Source organism: Branchiostoma lanceolatum, chromosome 9, assembly GCF_035083965.1.
Source record: "Branchiostoma lanceolatum isolate klBraLanc5 chromosome 9, klBraLanc5.hap2, whole genome shotgun sequence".
Taxonomy (NCBI): Eukaryota; Metazoa; Chordata; class Leptocardii; order Amphioxiformes; family Branchiostomatidae; genus Branchiostoma; species Branchiostoma lanceolatum.
In genome coordinates, this window is record NC_089730.1 from 16,027,507 (window position 1) to 16,051,825 (window position 24,319).

At 38.4% G+C, this 24,319-nt stretch overlaps 1 protein-coding gene across 1 annotated transcript; it reads right to left on the minus strand.

Annotated features, from left to right (window-relative positions):
* Positions 1–9: 9 nt before the first annotated feature.
* Positions 10–23,982, minus strand: LOC136441617 (uncharacterized). The gene is made up of 7 exons (XM_066438004.1): positions 23,872–23,982; positions 11,100–11,260; positions 8,595–8,747; positions 6,141–6,259; positions 5,558–5,668; positions 3,383–3,450; positions 10–2,730 (listed from the first exon to the last, which is right to left on the minus strand). Exons 1-7 carry the CDS (start codon positions 23,949–23,951, stop codon positions 2,532–2,534), a joined length of 891 nt encoding a protein of 296 aa, XP_066294101.1. The 5' UTR covers positions 23,952–23,982; the 3' UTR covers positions 10–2,531.
* Positions 23,983–24,319: the final 337 nt, after the last annotated feature.

Consider the following 24,319-nt stretch of genomic DNA (forward strand, 5'->3'; position numbering starts at 1 on the left):
ATGTCAAAATGTAATATGCAAATCCTGTAATTTTCTGATTATTCAAGAACCATCCAGGTTAACAATATAATGGGAGCCCAGTGATAGCAAAAGCCATATGTGGAGAAATCACAAATATACTTTAAGAAATACCCATATTAGAATTCCTTGAACCTAAGGTAAAAAATATGGGCCTTCTTGACAATTCATCAAGTGAACCCAGATCTTAAACATGTAATATGTTAACTTTCAAGTTTATACTGTTTCACTGGATTACTTGGCTACTATATAGCACTACTATTTGGCAAGAAACCTTTGACTACTACTGTAACATTCTCTTTGTCATAAGGGATACAGAAATGCATGTAGCAACAATACTGTTAAAAGTAACAGCCGCAGGAAGTAATGATTCTAAGGTTAACACTTGGAGCATTATAAAAGTCACCAGTTCTACATGTAAGTTCACCATAGTTGCTCCAGTTTTCAGTGTTACACATGTGTGTATATTATGTATATCGGGGCACCATGTCCCCCAAAGATCTGGAGGTCAAGGGACTAGGTAGGTAGTAGTAATATGTATATGTATATGTCAGGGTGACATATATATGGCAATACATGGCAGTAGCACTGATATGTAATGCAAATTCATTGCAAAATCAACTTGAGTGGCTTATGATCAATAGTTCAATTGTGCAACAAACATTTTCACAACAATCTTGAGTACATCGTTAGCTTTTGCATGCAATCTGATCAATTAATAAAATATATCATTAATAATATCATCATTTATATAAGATACAATACATGGTCACATGTATGGCAACAATGCTTTGTTAGTAATTTCCAAATGAATATCAATCACAGCACCAAATAAGCAAATTATTGGCTTATAAAAATAATAATAATTCCATTACAAACCCATGCCCAAGGGCAAATTTCAATCAAATCAAAGAATGGTATACAACATAGGTTAGCAATACACAATGTTATGTATGTAAAGAGAATTGCACGAATAATGAACTGTTCCCACCGATTAACTGACATGTAAGTACCCTGGAAGGGAATTCAACGTGGCACCATGATGTTGTAATTGCTACATGGAAAATAACTTTACCTTCATCAGGCGTGACTTATGAACAGGGCTGTCTCCAGCTTTAAATTTTTGTCCGTCCCACTCATTGTTAGGGGGAGGTTATCTATCAATGGCCTTGTGGGCGGATGTTATCTATCAATCAAAAGGGATTGATAATTGGGATATTGACAAGGAAAAGGCAAGATCTGATTTAATTGGAACTTGGGGGCCAATGTTGTTAATTTTCGTTGTTAAGTCTGTCATTTTAAGCTTACAAAAACATGTTATCATGTCATGAAGTTTGGATTTTTTGGGAAGGACGAGAAAAAATTGTCCATTCCAACCACAAAATTTCGGTCCTGTGACGGAGGGACGGGTCTTGGAGACGGCCCTGCTTATGACATACAATGAATCCTCTCTCACAAGAAAATATGTGCAGCTCTCCGCTTTCTTCAAACTAAGACCTGACATACATTCATGTGAGCACATGTTCCCTTTTCTAAAGGCACTAAATTCTATTGTAACTTAATTACAATGCAACGTTTAGTACAAACTACTCAAAATATCATCTCTGAGTTAAAGGAAAGAAAGAATACAGAATATGGTCCTCTTCTTGTGTTTTTTTTCTGAGCATTTGATAAAAGTGGTTCACTAGAGCACTGCATTGTAGAGACCTTAATAACTAACGTTAGAATATTAAGGGCTTGAATATACACTGTAACCCTTGAAAACAGTTAAACATTGCTGTTTAACAGCCCTAATATGGTGACACTATCACAGTACATGCAGTTTTAGAACTGTATCTTAACAAGAAGATATACTGTAATTCACTTAATCTTCATGGTAGCAAAAATTCACGGTGTAAGGAAAATTGACATTTTCACTGAACTTTACCTTCACGGTGGCGGCAAGTGATTTACAGAACGAATGTGTGAAGGAATCATCAATAACTAAAACAGGTTTTTCACGGTGATGATTCATGGTACAGAGGTGACCGTGAAAAATGCCACTCAAAGTTTATGACAATGTAGTGTTATATTCTGGATAATATATGTTACTTTGTAAGAAAAAAAGAGACACTTTAAGGTTTAGAGGAGCCCAAAGCAACTTTAGAATGTTAAAACTGGAAATATTGCGGATATGGCAATCTGTATTATACTAACATTTAGTCCTAGTTGCTTATATTTATTTCTATCATGGTTTCATACTTTGGGTTTTTCTAAAGAGCACAGAAACAAGCCGCACAAGTCCTTTATATTTTGGGACCACCAAAAAATCGGCGAAGGTTTTCAATAAGTTCTCACCAAACAATGGCATCGCATCTTTGCTCCATGAATTCAATTAAATTATCATAAGACTGTTGTTCAAACTTACCAGTACTATGTATACACACATGAAAAAGGATATTGAATTTAAAACTATGACTTCCAACGTTCTGAAATTGCTTCAGGCTCCTTTAAGGAATGGTGCCTCAGGCTGTTCACATATTCTCCATGTCTTCAAGAGGCACTCCCAGCATCTTATACCTGGCCTGCTGTGGCGTGAGGATTATCTCTGTGTCGTTGAGGTGCCAGTTGTACTCGGAGTACAGGATACTGACTCCCCCCTCCTGCTCCATGGTCGACAGCAGACTCTCCACTCCGTACTGTTTGTCTTCACTCAGGTAGGGGATGGTCCATCTATGTACGTGGGGGAAGATAGGTTTGTTATCATCTCCATGAAAAATGGAGATATTCTTTCGGATGTGTCTGTGTGTGTGTGTCTGTCACTCTGTGTGTCTGTCTGTCTGTGTGTTTGTGTTTCTGGATTTTTGTAGTCAGCGTAACTCTCAACAGAACCTCTCAATGGATTATGATGATATTTGGTTTGTGGGTAGGTGCTGACAAGACAAAGGTCAATTTTAATTTTGGGCCCCCTAGTATGTGACCTTGATACTGCAGCAGAACTTTTGTTTTTTCTATTTCTTGACCTGGACGTGCTATGGTAAAATGTTTATATTGTTATTGGGTGGGACGGGGGCTGAATTACGACGAGCTTACAATTGGCGGGGCTTAATGAGATCGCAAGGGTCTGGAGCAGCAGCCATTCGCGCTACCTCAGATGCCCTCAATACGACAATTACCCCATGTGGAGCCATTCTCAGGATTGAAGGTTTTGAACCACTCACACCGGAAAGGACCCCTAATCTTTTCGGTAAGTGCGGTGGATTCTTTGATGTGCTTGAGTACAACAAACGACAAAATTTGCATCCAGTCCCGGTCTTTAAAGAAATCAGAAGGTGGCTAATTTGATCCGTGCCTGATTCCTAAGACACTGAATGACAGTACTAACCTGACAGCCTCCATGTCATCTTTCCCAAAGTCACTTCTGTACCACTGGAAGATCTTGGACAGGGAAATCTGTAACACATAATTATACATTAGACATCAAGAACAAAATACACATGAGGCTATGTGAACTGAGAAAAATACTAGGAAAAGCATCTGTGAAAAACATAGAATTTCAAAGTAAAACCCTTTTTAGAAAGAGCATCAGATTCTACAAATTCTAGTTCTTTTAAGAGAAACATATCAAAACCTGTAGTTCCATTGCAGTACCGTTAAGTTAGAAAGTCGCTAGGGGGCCCATTATGAAACTTGACCAATCCTGTTTTCCCGACCCCTACCCACATACCAAATCTCATAACGATACATCCACAGCTTTTTGAGTAATGCTGTCCACAAGCAGACACACACACACACACACACAGACAAATAGCACCTAAACTTAACCTAGCTACTTGGCAAAGGTAACAATAGTCAATGTATCATATCCTCTCTGCATTTTGCAGAAACAAAGATTCTACCTTCATTTTGTTGTATTGATATCTGATCTAATGGGCTACATTGCAGACACAAGAGCACCCTGCTGTATCAAACTCTGTGGCTTAACCAAGCCTTACAAATTGCCTGCTTTCAAAGTTCAACCCCTGGCTGCAATCCATTTACCTAATTGGCCTTTCCAGATTTGAGGTACAGGTATCAAAAGCAAAATTGTCTAACACCGTTTAAGGCTTTGGGCCAACAATGGGGATCAACATAAGGTCTGCATTTGTACGTCAGAAAATCTCAAGCTTAGACCTATTGGAACTGTTATCAGACAAGCAGGCCTCTAATGAAAATCACTGCATAATTCATGATTTCAAACAAGTAGCCTGTTAGTTTTACACCTACTTGTTTGAAATCGTGAATTATGCAGTGATTTTCATTAGGCGTATGCTTGTCTGATAACAGTTCCAATATGTCTAAGTCTGAGATTGTTACTCTGATGGGTCAGTAGCAGTTGGGTCTACAATTCAAATTGCACATTTTCTTCAACACATCATTGCTAGAAGCAGTGACTGATTAACTTGACCTTCAGCAAAGTCCCTTCTCCGTGTAATTAGAATTGGACTCTCGGGGCTTAAGGGTTCTGAAGGGAAGCCTTAACAAGTAGCAGCCATCCTTACTTTTTACTACTCAATGGCCACTACCTAACAAGACCCAAAGGTGACTTCAAGGTTACATATGTTGAATAAGACGAACAGAAAACTGAGAAGGGTTGAGAGAACTGGTTGCCAGATCTTCTGTAGTGCCCCAACGGTCAAACAGTTAGACAAAGGGATAGATCAGAGATGAGATACAGGGTCTCTTCTCCAGAAAAATTATTGATTGAGACAATCATGCTTCACTAACTGAGAGTCCGATAGGACTAACTGACCAAATAGGAGAAGCAGAGGTTTGTTGGTACTACTTTTTATCTTTTAATGGGTTTGCCATAGTTGGCCACTTCTAGGCATTGAACTAAGTTGATAGAAGACAGGGCTCGAAATTCATTTTTGAAAATAGGTGCACTGGTGCACCCGACAAAAAAAATTGGGGGCACAGAAAAAATTTTGAGTGCACCACATAAAATAAAGTTGAATGCCAGCAAAACAAAATTACCAAGTTTAACGCTCTTAAGAACTACTGTCTGTAATTCTATAGCTAACTAGATACATCAAGTAGAATACAACAAAGGGTAATTTTAGCTATTCTGTCTAAAAGTCAAGTAAGTCAAGTAAGTCAAGATACTTACATTTCAAGACTATTTTCTGTATACTAGTGTACAATAGTACCCTTACCTTATAGCCTACAAAAATATCTAGGTGCACTGGTGCAAAAATTAGGTGCACAGCTCCAATTTTGGGTGCACACAGGTGCACATGCACCCACTATTTCGAGGCCTGGAAAATGAAGATGATTTTGCTAGGAGATAATGGGGAATTAGTTTTGAAGGCTTGCAGGTTGTATACAGGAGTGAAACAGTTGTCATCGAAAGAGTTTCATAGTTTGGCAGTCCGTGGAAAGAAGCTGTTGCTGTAGTACCAGAAGGACTTTCCGACTCGTATTTGACTGAAAGGCCTTCAATGGGCTAATGTTATCATAAATCCATGGCTGAGTCTGCAGAAGGAAGTGACAGAAATTATTACTTAATGTTGAAACACACCTCTTTTCTCTTCATGTCTACCACCACCTCCTGCTCACAGAAGCCCTTTGCTGCAGCTGTCAGGGCACGGTCCACATTCTCACCACTGTACACACTGATGGCTGGACACGACTGGAACAACCAGAGTTAGTCACATTTACAACAAAACACTACATCTTCATATAAGTCATAAGTAAGTTACACACACAACCAGTGGATAAAAAATTCTGTATATAGTAAAGAATCAAATCAATTTTCAAACATGCACTTCAATTGTGCGTATCTGTTCTGAAATTATATCATTTCATGCTTATACATTATGCTTGCAGCATGATTGATAATATGATAATATTCCAATAGGTCAATAAGCTTCAGAGACATATTGCATGAGCTGCTGGCTCTATCTTTTTGTACTTCAGGCTGTCTTGAAATTACATATTCATGCTTACACATGATGCTTACATCAAAGCAATACGGAAACCATAACTTTTGTTTGGAAGGCACAGGTACATGCACTTAGTCTTTCAAGGGTTGCCCGTCAATTACATATTTGTGGGATAAACATGTGTATGAATAAAAATAGAATGCAGAGTCATTCACATACTTTGGCACCACAAACAAGGGAGAAGTGTATCCTGGGATCAAGAGTCTCCAGACTAAATCTCAGTCTCGGGTCATCCTTCTTGAAGGGGCACTCTGTGGAAGACGGGTGTGGCCTGTTGCCTAGTGAAAAAGCCATCAATGACCGTCCTGTTCTATGTTATCACTCATATGATAATAATGGCGTTACTGAACTTGTTTCTCCATGGCAATGAAAACCTGGGTCTATGGCACTGAAAAGCTGGGTCTAAGGAACTGAAAATGTCTATCCATGGTACTGAAAATGTCTACCCATGGTACTGAAAATGTCTATCTATGGTACTGAAAATGTCTGTCCATGGTACTGAAAATGTCTGTCCATGGTACTGAAAATGTCTGTCCATGGTACTGAAAATGTCTGTCCATGGTACTGAAAATGTCTGTCCATGGTACTGAAAATGTCTGTCCATTGTACTGAAAATCTATGTCTAAGGAACAGGAAATGTTTCACAATCCATTGTACTGAAAATGTCCATGGCATGTCTGTCCATGGTACTGAAAATGTCTATCGAGCGTACTAAAAATGTCTGTCCATGGTACAGAAAATGTCTGTCCTTGGTACTGAAAATGTCTGTCCATGGTACTGAAAAGGCCTTGCTGTGTAAAGATAGGAAGAAGTGTGTCTTCGTAATGATAATCTGTGTCAGCGCTTCTCTCTTAACAAGTAGGACAAGTCATGATCACAAATTTGTCCAAAGAAGTTGTAAGACCTGGACCATCAACCATAAACAAGGAAAAATCCTCACCATCTTTGAGTACCCCATTTTTCATCACATGACATGACGCCATTAGCTTCTACTAATTACCTGACAAAAGATATTATCAGTGATGGCTGTGCTGACTAACAGCTCTGAAAGCCTTCCATAATTGCTAACTCTCATGCTATTTTCCGCATGACTAGTAATGGTATGTACCGATGACCTAGTACAGGTGCATGGGTTCCCAAGGTTACTTGTCTTTCTCAAGTAAGTCAATTGTGTATCAGTCTGTAAAGCCTCTTTTCACAGTTTTGACAGGCACTGTGGCACGTGCACTGTCAATTCAAAATGTACATATTTAATGCATGACCTGTTGAAAACTTGCTAAGGGTCCTTTCCCACTTGTGCATATATTCAAGTCTGTATGAGTTGCGTATTGACATTTTTGGGTAGAGTTTGCACCGTTGTGCAGCCTAGTTATTGAACACAAAAAACATATCTTTTGGGCCACAAATTTTACCTTAGACAAAAATTGTCAATGTGCAATTCATACGGACTTGAATATACACACAAGTGTGAACAGGCCCAAAGACAGTATGGTAATAATTGTAACTTCTCTGTGATGACAGCGGTCTGCTTGTACCAGGGCAGATCGCAAACCTCGCTGGCAACAAAAAGAACTGGAAGCAAATTGCATTGCATGGAAGCCTGCGTTGCAGCCGACCAATGATGATGAATAATTGTACGGGACTGATAATGATCAAGCCAATTATATCACAAAATTGCCATCATTCGTTACAGACTGAATCCTAAAATGAATGTGTATAACTTTCTGGTCAAGAGATTTCTTCATTTACGTCAGATCTTTCTAGAATCAGCAAGCTATCATTATAATCTTGTCCTCTTATGGCCAAAAATGTTAGACGGTTAGACCGTGTGATAAAGTGGACATTGGCCAGAATAACTAGAAGATAATTCAGACAAACTCTCCTAACAACTATCTCTGAGGATCTAAATGACCTCCAGACTTTGAAAAACAACCTCAGTTTTGAGCTGTGAGAGTTCATTAGGGGAACGTAAGCCTCTTCAAGATAACATACGGCATTTGCTTGGACAGCGTTTGCTATACCCAATTGGGTTCACAAAGGTAATCTGCAGTTTCACACATGGTAGTTTTTCTTGGAAAATGAGTTGCCTGAAGGCACAAACCCCACATTTCATCCACGATAGTATTATCATGTCACAACTGATAGATAGCTGATCTCAATGCTTTTCTGCACTTCAACACCCTTAACTGCTGGCAGAATGTAACCCTGTCTCAAAGGCTAATGGCTTAGGCTATAGGGGGCACACTTACAAGTTACAATTTGGAAAATTTGACACTTACTACACATGAAATATGGATAAGTATAGAAACAAGGGCACTGGAATATGGTCAACATTGTTTAAATTAAAGGATGTCCTGTTGGATTAAAAAGCGGTCCCAGACTTGCACAAATCCATACCTTAAAGAACTAACAACACTTATCAATAAAAGTACTAGTAGTGGTCCAATGTGTGATTGGATCAACCTTAAGTTTATAACTCTAATCTTATATATCTTATGCATTTTGTACTGAACAAAACTTTTGTGTTAGGCCTTAAAACATTTTACCAGGTATGAAATACAAACAACAAACAAATAAACATTGTTTGAAAAAAGTTAGACACAAAATGATTACCTCTCAGGATTCCATGTTCGATGTCATCTAATGAGAAGCTGAGCCCCCCAATGTTGTAGGCTGTTGTTTTCCAGAACTGTCTCACATCCAGCACAGAGGACGGCAGCTGTTTACATTGCACCAGGCCATGGATGTTCAGAGCATTGTAGATATCTGGGGAGTTCCTTTGGTTAAGGATCTATTCATGGTTGCCACTTTGAATCTTCAAAGCACACAGATATAAGCAGGTCAGTTTGAATGTTATATATCAAAGAGTCTAGAGAGAAAATAAGTTTTTTGCTTGAAATTGTAATTTTGATAATATTATGAAAATTAAAGTTATTGTTAATGAAATTTAGAAACTTGAAAAGTGTTACAGTACCAAACAGTCTTGATTATATATAGGCAACTCTTCCTATATATCTGATTCAGACATTTTGATCTTTACTGACAGAACCATCTAATTTTGAAAGAATGAATACAGATTATGGATACGTCGTATCAGCTGGACTGAACACCGCACAAATGACTCTGTGTTAGAAGAGCTCAGGGAGTGGGAAGAACACTGCTTAACATCATAAAAAGGCGGAAACTTTAATACTTTGGGCATGTCACAAGAGCGGGCAACATCACCACCCACATACTGCAAGGAAGAATTCAAAATACTGAAGAATTTTAGTTAACCAACAGTTCAGTGAAAAAAAAATCTAAGTGGGTACCCCTTAACGACCTGACAATACATACTGTCTGTGAAGCCACGAGTCTTCCTGGCTGTCAGCTACAGCACCTTTGGACCCAAGCGAAACCATGCTTCCTATTCTCCAAGTATCCCATTACTGTAACACTAAAAAATCTATATGCTCAAATGTTTGATGGTGCTTTCACAGCCACTAAAAGCAAGCAGATGATAAAAAACATAAGGCCCTCAATGAAGAACCAACTGGGAAGTCAAGTATTCTAATGTTATTGGCCATTTTTATTGGCCGTTCACAACCATTCCAAATTTTTTTGTACACAACTGTAGGATTCAAAATACTACGAAATCTATATTGCTCAAAATGCTTGATGGTGTATTCATAATCACTGCCACTGACAAAAACATGCAAGCATTGCAGAAGGCAGTCAGAATTTCAATTTTGCTAGACAACTCTTCGTACATGGCCATTTTGTATCAATCTCAACATTCTTTGATAATATGCACGGCAACAGTATGGTAGTTATGATTCAAGGTTGTCTGACTCTTTGATAGCCGGAAACAATTTATTCCAACTGCCATACCAAAGTCTTTATGTCAGAGATATATATGATATGTGCATGTGCGTGCACACGCTTTTATAGTTTTAGTACATTTATCTCTACCTTTTCGTGTCTGATGTCAGAAGTTCCAAATCTAGATCCAACCAGGGGCATTGATCAATTGTGCAATACATTCCACAGTATGCACATTAGAAATATTTCTGGATATCATATTAAGCAACTTTCTGAGTCTATATTAAGTCTGACTTGGTAAAATGTTCATGACATGATTGACTACGGCTACACTGATCCATGTAAAACACAGTCACCATGTCTGCCGACTACATTAAGGATTTGTAGATTTTCCGAATTGCCTGCAGGTATATCATACCAGGAGGTAGATGGTATAGTTCCATTAGTCAGGCTTCAATCAGCAATAATTATTATGTATTGCTTTAAGGAAGTTTTATGCGGCTGCTGTGTAAGCGCTGTAAATAATGCTTTTCTGTTGCCTGCAACACTGTAAGCTGTCAGAAACTTAACTTGCAATTTAGAGACTTTCTGTAACTTACAAAGTTAAAATTTATTGGATATGAAATTGAACTGCATATGAAAAAGAAGTACAAGTACTTCATAGCTGTTGAAACGGTGGCAAGAAAAATAATATTGGTTTGAGGTTGCCCTTTTGATTCTGTACTAGCCCTCAGGATCATCCATGATAAAATTATAATTGACTTATTGCCTTGAGGAGTTGTTGTGTCGGAGTGGCATAAAGGTTAGAGCCTGGGTTTGATACTCACCGTGCCCCAACATTGTGCCCTTGGGAAAGGCAGTTATATAAATACACGATATTACACGATATTCGTACCATGACGGTGTAATGACGCCCACAGCCTCTACGCGTACGGCTAATCTGTCAAAAGTTTGCAAAGAAAGACACATGAATTTGGTGCCCTAATGTAGAAACACCTGCACATCTGCCACCAAGATTTGTAGTTTTTTCTTATTGCCTTGAGGACTTCATAACTACAGAAATATTGGCAATTTCCTCTTGGATTTTATCAATTGAAAGAACTTTATCATCATCATTCATTATCATTCATTCATCTGAAGCACAGCCGGTAGATACACATCTGAGTAATGTGGATGTTGTAGTGCATTTTAACATGCTTGAGGCACTTCCTTGATCACGAGACCCTGATTTTATGTCCCTTCTGAAAGACGACTGCAGCTCCAACCAGGATGCCCTTCTTATCCTACATTCTACATCACGCATGAAGTGAAGGATACTGATGAAGAAGGCCTTTTTCTCCCCAGCATCTTGCAGGGTGGAGAGGTCCACAGACCTCAGCTCCAGGGTTCTCCACAGATAGTCTTTAAACAGCTCGCTGTCTCTCAGAGCTTCGTAGTCAACTCCACGCCCGCCTGCTACCATGTGTTCTCCTTTCATCCTGGAAGAGCAAAAAATGTCACAAATTTATGATGATGACAATAATCTTTTTTGCATATTCATGCGCAGAGGTGTATTGGATGAAAAATATGAAAAAATGGAAAACTAATTAAAAGTACCATATTCTAATAATATGTACCAGAACACTACATAAATTATATGTGTACTAACTTAAAAACACGATAAATCTATATATAGTGAAACTAGATACAAAAACAGAAATTCCACTGCAGTACCATGAAAAGCCACCAGGGGGCTCAACATCTAATCATGTCTTTGATATTTAATGGCATGACCTAACCACATACAAAATTTCATAACAATCCTTCGATAGCTAATCTTGAGATATACTGATCAACCACATACAGACAATATACAAAAGTCAACCCCACACCTGCCTGCTACCATGTGTTCTCCTTTCATTCTACAAGAAAAAATGTCACAACTTTACCCAGAAACTAGGTACAAAAACTGGAAGTTCTGCTGCAGCACCAAGCAAGGAAAGATGTCAGGGGGCTCAACATCTAATCACTTCTTTGATAGGGCAAGACCTAACCACATACAAAATTTCTTGAGCAATGCTGTTAAACCACAGACAAACAAACGCTCTCCAAAGATAACCTTCTTGGCAGAGGTAATAACATGTAATCAAAATCAGACTTGTACATTTATTACTCAAAACAGCGAGGTCTTGACACATAGCAGGCATCATTTTTACATTTAATCAACACATTCTATGCCAGATTTCCCAAATTGGTCCTATGTTGTCTCAAGTCATTTAGGAGTATTGAACAGGTAAACTCATGCAGAGATTGTCCAACTATATTTCATCTGCAGAATGTGAAAATCAAATAATCTGTCTCCAGCGTACATTTGTCAGATGAACACAGATGAGTGAGTATGATATATGACTCAGACGTAATGTCTGATTATGACAACTGAAGCTATATTCCATAGGGCTTTAGTTCGAGATCATTGCATGGGATGTACGCTGACTGTAATTCTATGTTATCTACGTATTGAATGTATCTCGTCTCCTGGAAGAATAGCTGCTGCTAGACAGCTAAAGAAGAGATGAGAAAAAAGGGGTGGGCTTATCTTATCAGGGAGATTTGGAGATGAAATATAGCAGCACAATCATCAGTGGCCCTGTAGGCAGTTCACTGGAGCATGATGAAATTTGGTTTTCAGGCTATTCAGCGGCAGTGATTATAGAATGTGATAGGTATACAGTGTTGCTCATGCAAGTTAAAACCCTATGTGATAGCAGTCATCTCAGCGAGATACAAGTAAAGCCTTCATTCTGACTCAACAAGACAGTTTGCGATGTGACTTGAAAGCCATATGAATCATTTTCTTAAATTCCCTCATGATTTGGTAGGATCCATCGAATGCTGGTCACAGTATTGATGATATCTGTCCTTGGTACTGAAAATGCATCTATGATACTGAAAATGCCTGTCTATGGTACTGAAAATCCCTGTCTATGATACTAAAAGTTTTGTGTCCATGGTCCTAAAAATGTCTGTCCATGGTACTGAAAATGTTTGTTCATGGTATGGAAAATGGCTGTCCATGATACTGAAAATGCCTGTCCATAATATTGAAAATGTCTGTCTATGGTGTGGAAAATATATATCCATGGTACTGAAACTGTTCCTGGTACTGAAAATGTCCATGGTACTGAAAATGTCTGTCCATTGTACTGAAAATATAGATGCCAACAGGCTGACGAGGACGTCTAGCTCTTCCCCATCAACATCCAAAGTTATATATATTATATACAATGACCAACCCCATCTGATGATCAATTCATTCATGCATCTGATCCTATCTACTCCTCGACAGATCATTTTATCCATTCATCCATCCAGATACCTATCCATTCATCCAGAGAGACAGACAGATACATATTCCATTTATCCCTCCATCCATGCATCAAACATCCAGCCACCCATGCCACCATTTATCCATCAAGAAATCCCTCGCACCATTAGCAAGCCCTTGCCCTCTGGCAATCGTACAGAGAACAGGTCCCATTACAACACATCAGCTGCCATCAAGTCAACAACAAATCCAGCCTACAAGGGAAAAGGGCTAGATTACTTTCTGTTCACACTTTACCCAGCAGATGTCAAACCAAAGTACAACCAGTAACCGTCAAAGATGGTGAGATCGTAAGGCACTGGGATTATCAACTGTATCTGTTGAAAGCTTTTAGCAGCAAAGTTTCGAATGACAAACAGTGCTTTCAGAGTGTTTTTCAGAGGGATAGACTTAAAAGACCATACAGAAGCACTTACCATCATCTATATATACAATGCCCAGGGAACATACATGTTCAAGTGGTACATTTAGCTCACCATAACCTTGGACAACATCTGGGCCTAGACTTAAACTGAAAATCACACACACAAATGCCCCTCAAAGCATAACTTTTTTTGCAAAGGCAATAACCTGCACAAAATGAAATAGAATAATTGATTTTATGAAGTATAGATTAGACTGGAAACTGTGAGGAAAATGCCTGCAGCTGTCCATGGCACTGAAAATGCCTGTCCATTGTACTGAAAAAGTCTGTCCATGGTACTGAAAATATGTGTCAATGGTGCTGAAAATGCCTTCCATTGTACTGAAAATGTCTGTCCATGGTACTGAAAATATCTGTCCATGGTACTGAAAATATCTGTACATGGTACTGAAACTTTCTGTCCATGGTATTGAACATGTCTATCCGTGGTACTGAAAATGTCTGTCCATGGGATTTGATATGTCTGTCAATGGTATTGAAAATGTCTGTCCATGGTACTGAAAATATCTGTCCATGGTACTGAAAATGTCTGTACATAATATTGAAAACGTCTGTACATGATATTGAAAATGTTGTCACCATGGTATTAAAAAAGTCTGTCCATGGTACTGAAAATGTCTGTCCACGGTACTACAAATGCCTGTCCATGGTACTGAAAATGTCTGTACATAATACTAGTATTGAAAATGTCTGTCAATCAATCAATGGTACTAAAATATTCTATTATCTATATCATATAGTATTTCATAGGTTGTCATGATCAGTACAGAAAAGAAGAAAAAAATCAAAATACTCTCTACCTAGTACTGGGCTGATGCATGAAACATAAAATATCTGCACAGCTCCAATACTAGCTGTATTATATATATATATGCAGGTGGTACTTCCAGACATAAAAAGAATACATCCAAAACATGAATAAAATGACAGCCCCAAATCTTTTCATCCTGAAGGCAATTACAATTTCAAATCTACACTTCAGTCACATCAACCATCAAGGCGTAGGCAGAAATTATTACTGTTGGAGCTTTGATATATCAGATGGCAATCTACAAAAAGCTCTTCAAAGGAGCCAGATGATTCAGGAAGATTATGCCCTTTCATTATGCTAAATCAAGTTACTGTAATTTGCTGTCCCTGATTATCAGCAATAAATTAGTTCCCAAGTATAGCGTATTATTTTGGTCCTGGTTCTATCATTGCAGGTAGTAAAGCAAAACAAAAATTCTGTTTCCATTAAAATATCATCTTTTCGATTTGCAGTTGTTTTCTTATGGATTACATGGATATTTTTAAAAGTTACGTATCCTGAATATATCAAAAGATGGTTTGATTGTTTTTCATTATCAGACAGCTGGATGAAATATCAAAATCATGGGGCTTTTACATGCCGTTAGTGATTTCTATTAGATTGAAGTCAAAATTGTAGACATGTACATCTTTAACTAGTTTGAGCAACTAAAAGTTAAGAGACATTCAATTTTAGATGGCACAGAAAAATGGGGAAAATGTCACATTCGTCTGTATAAGATGAGTGGAAAAGTTTTGCCATCCTGCTTATCATAACCATGGACAGATGTTTTCAGTACCATGGACAGACAGTTTCAGTACCACGGACAGACATTTTCAGTGCCATGGACATTTTCAGTACCATTGACAGACAGTTTCAGTACCACGGACAGACATTTTCAGTGCCATGGACATTTTTGCCATCCTGCTCCAGTTTTAGTAAAGTGCTTCTACCTCTTAAACCAACTTCTTTAGTTCCTCCAGCCCTTCCTGTATTCTGTACCACTACTTCTCATCAGTATGGAAAGTCTGACAAATTATAACAAATGGGATGGCACATATGGTGTAAAGTGATCTGCAGTTTATCTTTCACCAACTTCACATTTCCACTTACGTGGGTTGTGCCTCAATACCCTGAATGCCAATCTAATTGGACTTGAGTTGGAAGGTAGCCAGTAATCTAGATTCTAGTGAAAAATCTAGGACAATACATGTTCTGCATAATGATTACATTTTACAGCATACAATGTATGTGTCCAAATATCTATAATTCTACATGATCATGATTGTTGCTCTACAAATGACATACTAGTATATGTATGTATGGGAAAAACAAATTTATGATTGATAGTAAAGTTTATTGCAAATCTGTGACCGCTAATTGCAAATAAACAACAATTGAAGATAGTGCACAAGAATTAGATGAGTGAATATACAGATGAGGCACACAATGAAGACAATGACTAGTCTATAGCTATAATAAGGTACTATATCAAAGTTAATGATGTGGGGTTTGACTTTTTACTGATTTGTATGTTCCTGAATTTTCATGGGTTCATATCAATACTAGAACAACTCATTCATTGAGCCTGAATATATACAATATATGCTTCTGTTTCTGCTCACGAAAGTACACTTACTGTGTTTGAATACATTCACCATTGCATAGCAAATCTTGTGATCTATAACTGACTACATCTGCAATGCCCCAGCCAACATGGACTGATGGAGTCGTGGATAAGGGTCTGCTGCTGTGTAGTTTATGACTTCTCTAACTCTCCATTCCGCAGCACAAATATATCACACACCATAATGGCTTCACACAGCACGATGCTTTGATTACAGGTATATATCTAAATCCAGTATGATTACTAGCTATACCTGATACACCTCATCAATGGATAGGCTTCAGACAATCTGTCTGGTTCCAAGTGATGGAACACACAGTGCTGAAACATGGATGTTAACATGTTGTATGCCAGCCTGTTCATCATTCTGTCAACACTGGTTTGCTTAATTGAACTGAGCACTCAAGGGTGATAAAATAGTAGCACTCCTTATATTTATTAGCATATCCTAATTGCTTCATCAGATTTAAGTACCCAGGGTTCTTGCTGGGTGTACTTTAGAGTAACAGGCCACCACGCTATTATTTGTGACCACCACGCTAAATTAGTACCATTACGATTATTTCTCAACTACAGTAATGATACAATGTACCATGTGAGAATTTACTTGTCTAATAATGTAAAAAATGTTGGTATGATCCTTCAAACTGACGCAAAATCTTTCCAATTACATGTTGTCTAAAAGTAATCAAGTCTTCCCATTGGTACCCTTATGATACCAACTTTTTTCCTTACATTTTCAAAATCTCCTCACTGTGGAAGGACCAAGACCCTCTTTCACACCATCCCCAAGATTGGTCGCTTCACTACCTTGCAGTTACAATTATGCTTATAAAACCTGCCACCAATGGCTTGGTACATATATATGATTCATCAGTGTTTGTGCCAATATATACTCAGTCCTCAGCAGCATGTTACTTTGTAAATTGGATAGCAGATTGCAGGTATTATCTGTATTATGCACAGGGTGCCCCAAAGCTACAAATTATCGGACTTCTTACATGCTCTTACATGCCCAAATCAAAATTCTAATATTTTTCTAAATCTATAACTCATTCTTTCAATTTCAATTTAATCATTTAACCAGAGTACATCTCAGATCTATGGATCTGCTTTTCAGATAACCCTGGGCACAAACAGTAAAAATACAATCAGGGAAAGAAAAACACAGGTATATACAGATAACGTTACATGTATACAGACGTATAGAATCGTGATCACAGTATTTCAACCTATTCCAATCAGTTCTTATGCATATCTTACCAGATTTCAAAGGAGGGAAGGTAAAGTTTTGGTTTTCCTTTAGCCCACACAAATCTAATTAGGACAATTTCATTATCTAAGGGAGAGCTTTCCAGCTTCAATTGTGGGTAATTAAGATAATACATGGTGAAAAGGTCATTGTAAAAGGGTCAGGAATCTAATTGTTTTTATGATAGCTCTCCACCCCCAAAGAACCTATGGGAAAACCCTTAATGCTGTTTATTAATGTAATGTCCATGTCTGAATTTCACAAATTGAAACCAATCTATCAATAATAAATGTTTTCTTTTAGCCCACACAAATCTACATGGGACAATTTCATAACCATTTAGGGAAGCAAGAGAGAGCTTTCCAGATTCAATTGTGTGTAATAAGATAACTAGATAATTCATGGGGAAATTTTGGTCATTATAGAATTAGAAGGGCCTGGGGTCTTATTGTTTTTATACCAAATCTCCACCCCAAAAGATTTTATGGAACAGCCCTTAATGTTATTTCTTTGTAATGTCCATCTCTGAAATTCACAAATTGAAACTAATCTATTTAGAGGAGAGGAAAAGGGCTACAAATGCTGACCACATTATCGTTAAGTTAATAGATCTAGAGAATTGTCCCATTCATTTATGGTACACATAGATCAAAGACTGTTGCCATTGAATGTAGGAAGCCACCTCGATCATCTGTCATTGTTGTGTTCTATATAACACCTTATCAATCGGAAGTTTCAATCTCAGAAGAGGACTGGAATAATTGAGAGACCGGATCGTAGAATTTGGCAAAAAAAGGGGAATACTTGTCCAGGAGAGTCAGTCTGCGGGAATGTTAACATTCCCCCTCCTCACTGGACCTGCAAATGAAACCCTGTGGTAGCCAAACTCCCCTGGCAAATATAGAGTCTTGAAAATTCCTGCAACAAATTATATTTTCCTGAAATCTTAGCTATACCCTGGGCATTACTTTTGCCCACTTGTTTCAGTACCTGACTACTGCTAGATTATTTTCCAACTGAATGAAATGCCTTAAGTTCGTTTTTACAACTTCAATCGATTTCTGATAAGCTTAATGACAGGTTAGGTATCACCTAAATCAAATTTCCCGGTTTGACAACCAAATGTGCCTGCCTCACACTAATGCTCAGGTAATGGACAACTTGTTAAGCCAAATCCCCTTTTTGACTCATCTACAAAGTCTCTGGAATTACACAACTAAATGAAGTGATGAACTAGAAAGGCCACCATTTGCCCCTGAGCAAATACAGCATGTTTAGCCATACTCCTCCCCATGCAAGAAGTGTGCTGTCCCAAAATAACACCTGGGCAAATCAAAATATTAACTGCATGTAGAAAGTCAATATTTGCGAGAGCATCATACTTCGCCAATCTCCCTCCCGATGCATAAATTGACTGTTCCAAAATCACCCGTGCAAAACAATTCTCTCTACAAGTTCTGCGAGACCCCAAGAGCTTCTTACTGCAAAGGCTTGCGTGTGTTCCTGCAATATGACCTCAGGTAACCTAAATAGAACACGTGTTTTTTTGGCCAGTAGCAAATGGAACGTGGGGATCCTTAGATAGAACATGGATTCTTTGGCCAGCAGCAAATAGAACATGGAACGGGGATACCACTTTTGGCCTGTTTTTGGTCTGAAATGGGTCCAAAAGTCCCCAAAATGAAGCATTTTGAAGTGATGTACACCAGAATTGTGATTGAAATCCTGTAGGGACATGTTCAAGGCGCCCTTGTACCGAATGTCAGGTCATTTGCTTCTAAAACCAGGCCACAGGAGACCAAAATGTAATTTTTGCCTAAAATGCCCCCAAAAAACCCCATAAAAATGATTTTCAGGCCTGTTTCAAAAAAATGAAAAAATCGCATGAGGGTATTTGCCTTCTTTACCTCCATGCCAAATTTCAGGTCGGCTGATTAAAAAATGGCAGAGTTGAATCAATTTGAAGATTTGGCAGAAGAAGGAGAAGAAGAAGAAGAACGTGAACACTAGAAAGGCCGTCATTTGCCCCTGAGCAAATACAGCATGTTTAGCCATACTCCTCCCCATGCAAGAAGTGGGCTGTCCCAAAATAACACCTGGGCAAATCGAAATATTAACTGCATGTAGAAAGGCAACATTTGCGAGAGCATTATACTTCGACAATCTCCCTCCTGATGCATAAATGGACTGTTCCAAAATCACCCGTACAAAAACTCTCTCTACAAGTTCTGCGAGACCCCAAGAGCTTCTTACTGCAAAGGCTTGCGTGTGTTCCTGCAATATGACCTCAGGTGACCTAAATAGAACAGTGTTCTTTGGCCAGTAGCAAATGGAACGCGGGGATCCTTAGATAGAACATGGATTCCTTGGCCAGCAGCAAATAGAACATGGAACGTGGATACCACTTTTGGCCTGTTTTTGGTCTGAAAATGGGTCCAAAAGTCCCCAAAATGAAGCATTCTGAAGTGATGTACACCAGAATTGTGATTGAAATCCTGTAGGGACATGTTCAAGGCACCCTTGTACCGAATTTCAGGTCACTTGCTAGCAATACCAGGGCACAGGAGCCCAAAATATAAAAATTGCCTAAAAATGCCCCAAAAAACCTCCATAAAAATGATTTTAAGGGCTGTTTCAAAGCAATTTTAAAATCACCTGAGGGTATTTGCTTTCTTTACCTCCATGCCAAATTTCAGGTCGGTTGGTTAAAAAATGGCGGAGTTGAATCCATTTGAAGATTTGGCAGGAGGAGAAGAAGAACATGAACAAAAACTAGAAAGGCCGTCATTTGCCCCTGAGCAAATACAGCATGTTTAGCCATACTCCTCCCCATGCAAGAAGTGGGTTGTCCCAAAATAACCCCTGGGCAAATCGAAATATTAACTGCATGTAGGAAGGCAACATTTGCGAGAGCATCATACTTCGCCAATCTCCCTCCCGATGCATAAATTGACTGTTCCAAAATCACCCGTGCAAAACAATTCTCTCTACAAGTTCTGCGAGACACCAAGAGCTTCTTACTGCAATGGCTCGCGTGTTTACCCGCAACATGACCTCAGGTAACCTGAAAAGAACACATGTTCTTTGGCCAGCAGCAAATGGAACGCCCGGAACCTTAGATAGAACATGGATTCTAAGATAGAACATGGAACGGGGACAGCACTTTTGACCCGTTTTTGGTCTGAAAATGGGTCCAAAAGTACCCAAAACGAAACATTTTGAAGTGATGTACACCAGAAATGTGATTGTAGTCTTGTAGGGACATGTTCAAGGCACCCTTGTAGCGAATTTCAGGTCATTTGCTTGTAATACCAGGGCACAGGAGCCAAAAATATAAAAATTGCCTAAAAATGCCCCAAAAAACCTCCATAAAAATGATTTTAAGGCCTGTTTCAAAGCAATTTTAAAATCACCTGAGGGTATTTGCCTTCTTTACCTCCTTGCCAAATTTCAGGTCGGTTGATTAAAAAATGGCGGAGTTGAATCGATTTGAAGATTTGGCAGGAGGAGAAGAAGAAGAAGAAGAACATGCACAAAAACAATATGTTGAGCCATACTAGGTATGGCTAAACATAACAATATGTTGAGCCATACTAGGTATGGCTAAACATAAATAGATGATTAACTTTATATCTAACACTCTAGGACGACTACTACAGGTACATTAAGATCTACTTTGTCAAAAAGAAATATAAATCCTACGTGCAGACTGCAGTTGAGCTTAGTTTTAAGTGCCCTTACAAGTACTAAATGCTTTATATGTACATGTAGATCAAATCAACAAAATACTTCACTAATACTTAATAGTCTTGTAACCCTAGAAACTATCTTTTTAATTGCATTGAACATTTATCAAGCAATTAAAAGACTCAAGATGATTAGTAGCGACTCTTCTCCATCTTTTCTTCAGCTGCAATTTTGCAGATCATACAAATTATGCTTTCCTAATATGATTATGTGTCCCAGGCAAAGACAGTATCAGGTCTTCAATATATAAAAATATTATAAATTCATCATGAAAAGGTTACTTAGCCCCAAGGGAATTAGAGCGGAAACATAGCCTAGTTCTTCAGGCAAAAATAACAGATTGAAGACTCATTAGCAAAATGAAAAGCACATGGTGTTATGCCATTATATTATCATAATATGATAATATCAAACTGTCTTAGGTTTTTTGACACATCTTCAATTCGACATCTGACATCAGATGTGATAATACTCATAAGTAATATTCATAAATGGGATGTCCCTGTAGCTCAACTGGTAGCAGCCTCATAGTTGAGCTCCTGGTCCCAATTAGTTGGTAACTGGGAGACCCCAGTTCAAATCCTGGAACAGGGCATCTCGGTTGGGGCTGCCCCTGTCATTCGGAAGGGACATAAGATGGAGGTGTCTTGTTCGAGGAGGTGTCTCGAGTACATTAAAGGGGAAGGGCATTAGGAACCCCTCCCTGTAAAAATATACCCTGCAACAGAAATAGCAATTTGCTGCTCTTTGTGCCACTAGGCACTACAAGGTCAACAACTGAACAATATTCATAAGTTCAGACAGAAATTATAACCCACACAGCTATGATGAGAGCATGTGGTTAATAATTAACCTCAAATTCCTGTCACTTATAAATCATGCATTTATGCATTAAGGCAAAGGTATATATTATGCATCACAGGAAAATCTGTTAGTTTTTAAATGATTATAATTAGTATTCCTTGGGAACATATTTTTCTTAGCAGGGTTGTCACAAAACTCAATCTTGCAGTACACTTCAGTTAAAGATTAGATTGTGAAATCTTGGCTTTAGCAGAAATACCTCTTGAAACATACTGGCTAGCTTTTATGGCTTGTAAATCTTTTATGGCCCAGTTGGTTTGGAGGAAAAACATTGCCCATGACTGTTAAAATCTTTAAGTTATTTGTTCCTGACCAGCCTTCGTAACCCTTGCTTTTCCTATATTGGGTCATGATCAGGTAGTTCTCGCTTTCGGTGCACGCTGCGTCTGTGTTTGTAATGGTGAGTAAGGGAGAAGAGATGTTGTTTCAGTCGTATTCATGTAACCCATATACATGTGACTAACCTTGAAATGGCCTTTGGGTTTTGTCAACACAAGAATTGGCCATGCATGGCAGAAGGGACAGTAAATGTTGAAATGTTCACAGTGGTTTTATGTTCGCAGCACTGTTCTGTCCATATATATCAGTGACCAAGATGCATGGCCTCACACCTACTAGCAACTCAGTGACAGTGATTATCACTGTCACTGAGTCGCTAGTAGGTGTGAGGCCATGCATCTTGGTTTACGAGTGGCTGTCTGTAAAGGTGCAGGTTTTGATTATGTGACTTTAGTGCTACTATTGTTTCAACCACCAACTTATAACCACAGTTAGCACTCCATTTTCTCCTTACCACAAATATATATATATATTTACACAAAAGTATATATATATATGTCTGTCTGTCTGTCTGTCTGTCTGTCTGTCTGTCTGTCTGTCTGTCTGTCTGTCTCTCTCTCTCTCTCTCTCTCTCTCTCTCTCTCTCTCTATATATATATATATATATATATATATATATATATTATTCTAACATGCAATTCAAGATCAAAAGGCTTAATCCTAAAACTAATTTTTGATACACAGCAGTCAAGAATAATGGTGACCTCCTGACAAAAAGCCCTATGGGAAGTAATATTACACCACTAAACATTTATCACACTAAAGTTGGGCAAACAAAGAGAAGTGTTAGGGACAGTCCAAAAGTTATTCTTCAGCATGTTTCAATGAATGGATGAATGAATAAATGAATGAATGAAAAAATTAATTTATGAATTAATTAACTAATTAGTTGATTAGTTATAATTTTTCCCCTCAATCAAAGAAAATGTGGGCCATAAACTTAATTATTGAATTAGATATTTTAATATCTTAAGCACAGACCTATCTTTCACAAGGTGCCAAACCCTCTAGTTATTCAACAAGCCCTCAAAAGTATGCATACCTTAATGCTAGATATTTGTAAACGGGTGTTCGTATGTCTAATGTTCACAACTTTCACCAGTTACTATACCAATCCCTTCCTTGTAAGTTGTAGCTTAATGAACAAGTCCTTAAATAATGCATAGCTTAACGCTAACTACGTGGGAATGGGCGCTCCCATGTCCAAGTTCCTTTCACTAGTCGTTTTGAGTCATCTGAAATGCACCAAGACTTTGTTGTCCAAACCAAGAAGGTTCCTCCTTGCCAAAACATATAGTTTACGTTAAAGTTTGGTGACCCCTGATGACCCCGCCCCGTGGCTGATCGATTCGATAACATGCTTGACCGGACCACCGACAAAAAATCACGGAATACTTCCGCTAATTCCGCGAAACGCAGTCACTGACTTCCGCTTTCGTGACTAAACTAGATCTCACTGTTGAAGACTGCTTGACTCAACTGTACAAGAACAAATACAGCATCGTGTATTTGTAAAAAGAAGTCGGGTTAAAATTTCATCGGGCCCGCCCTTAGCACTGTTCCAACTCGTATACTCGTACTACTAGAGTGGCGGAATTTTGCGTAGTTTGCCGTGATACCTGGCCTAACATGTACCAGGCTGTAGTTACAGAGTTAGACGGTTGTTGTAACTGTAAGTCTACCTGTTCATGAGGCGCTGTAAGTCGCGGGAGACGTCTCCAGCGGGACGAGCTTCGTTCAACACCCTGATCTCAGCTGCCATCTTCGCAACTTCAGCAGACTACAAATCTGGCTGCCCGCTGTACAAGTGCCTGACAAAAGAGTTTCGTAATATGGTGTCCAAAGCGTTTATGTTGCCGCCTGCCGAAAATTCGCATATATTTTGTATTGATACGTGTTTTAAGGCTAATGTCTGCTTTATCTATTGAAAGGAAGATTCTAAGATTTATCTAGATATTCAATAAACTGACACTTAGTTAAAAGAATGTGAGGGGAAATGTAATAAAGTTTAACATTACTAGAAATATTGTTGTTTTAATATTTCTATCAACGGGGACTGCTACGCATTGATTGTAGTTGGGGCAAAATGTAGATATATATGGAAAAATAATGAATTCAGAATGTAATAGA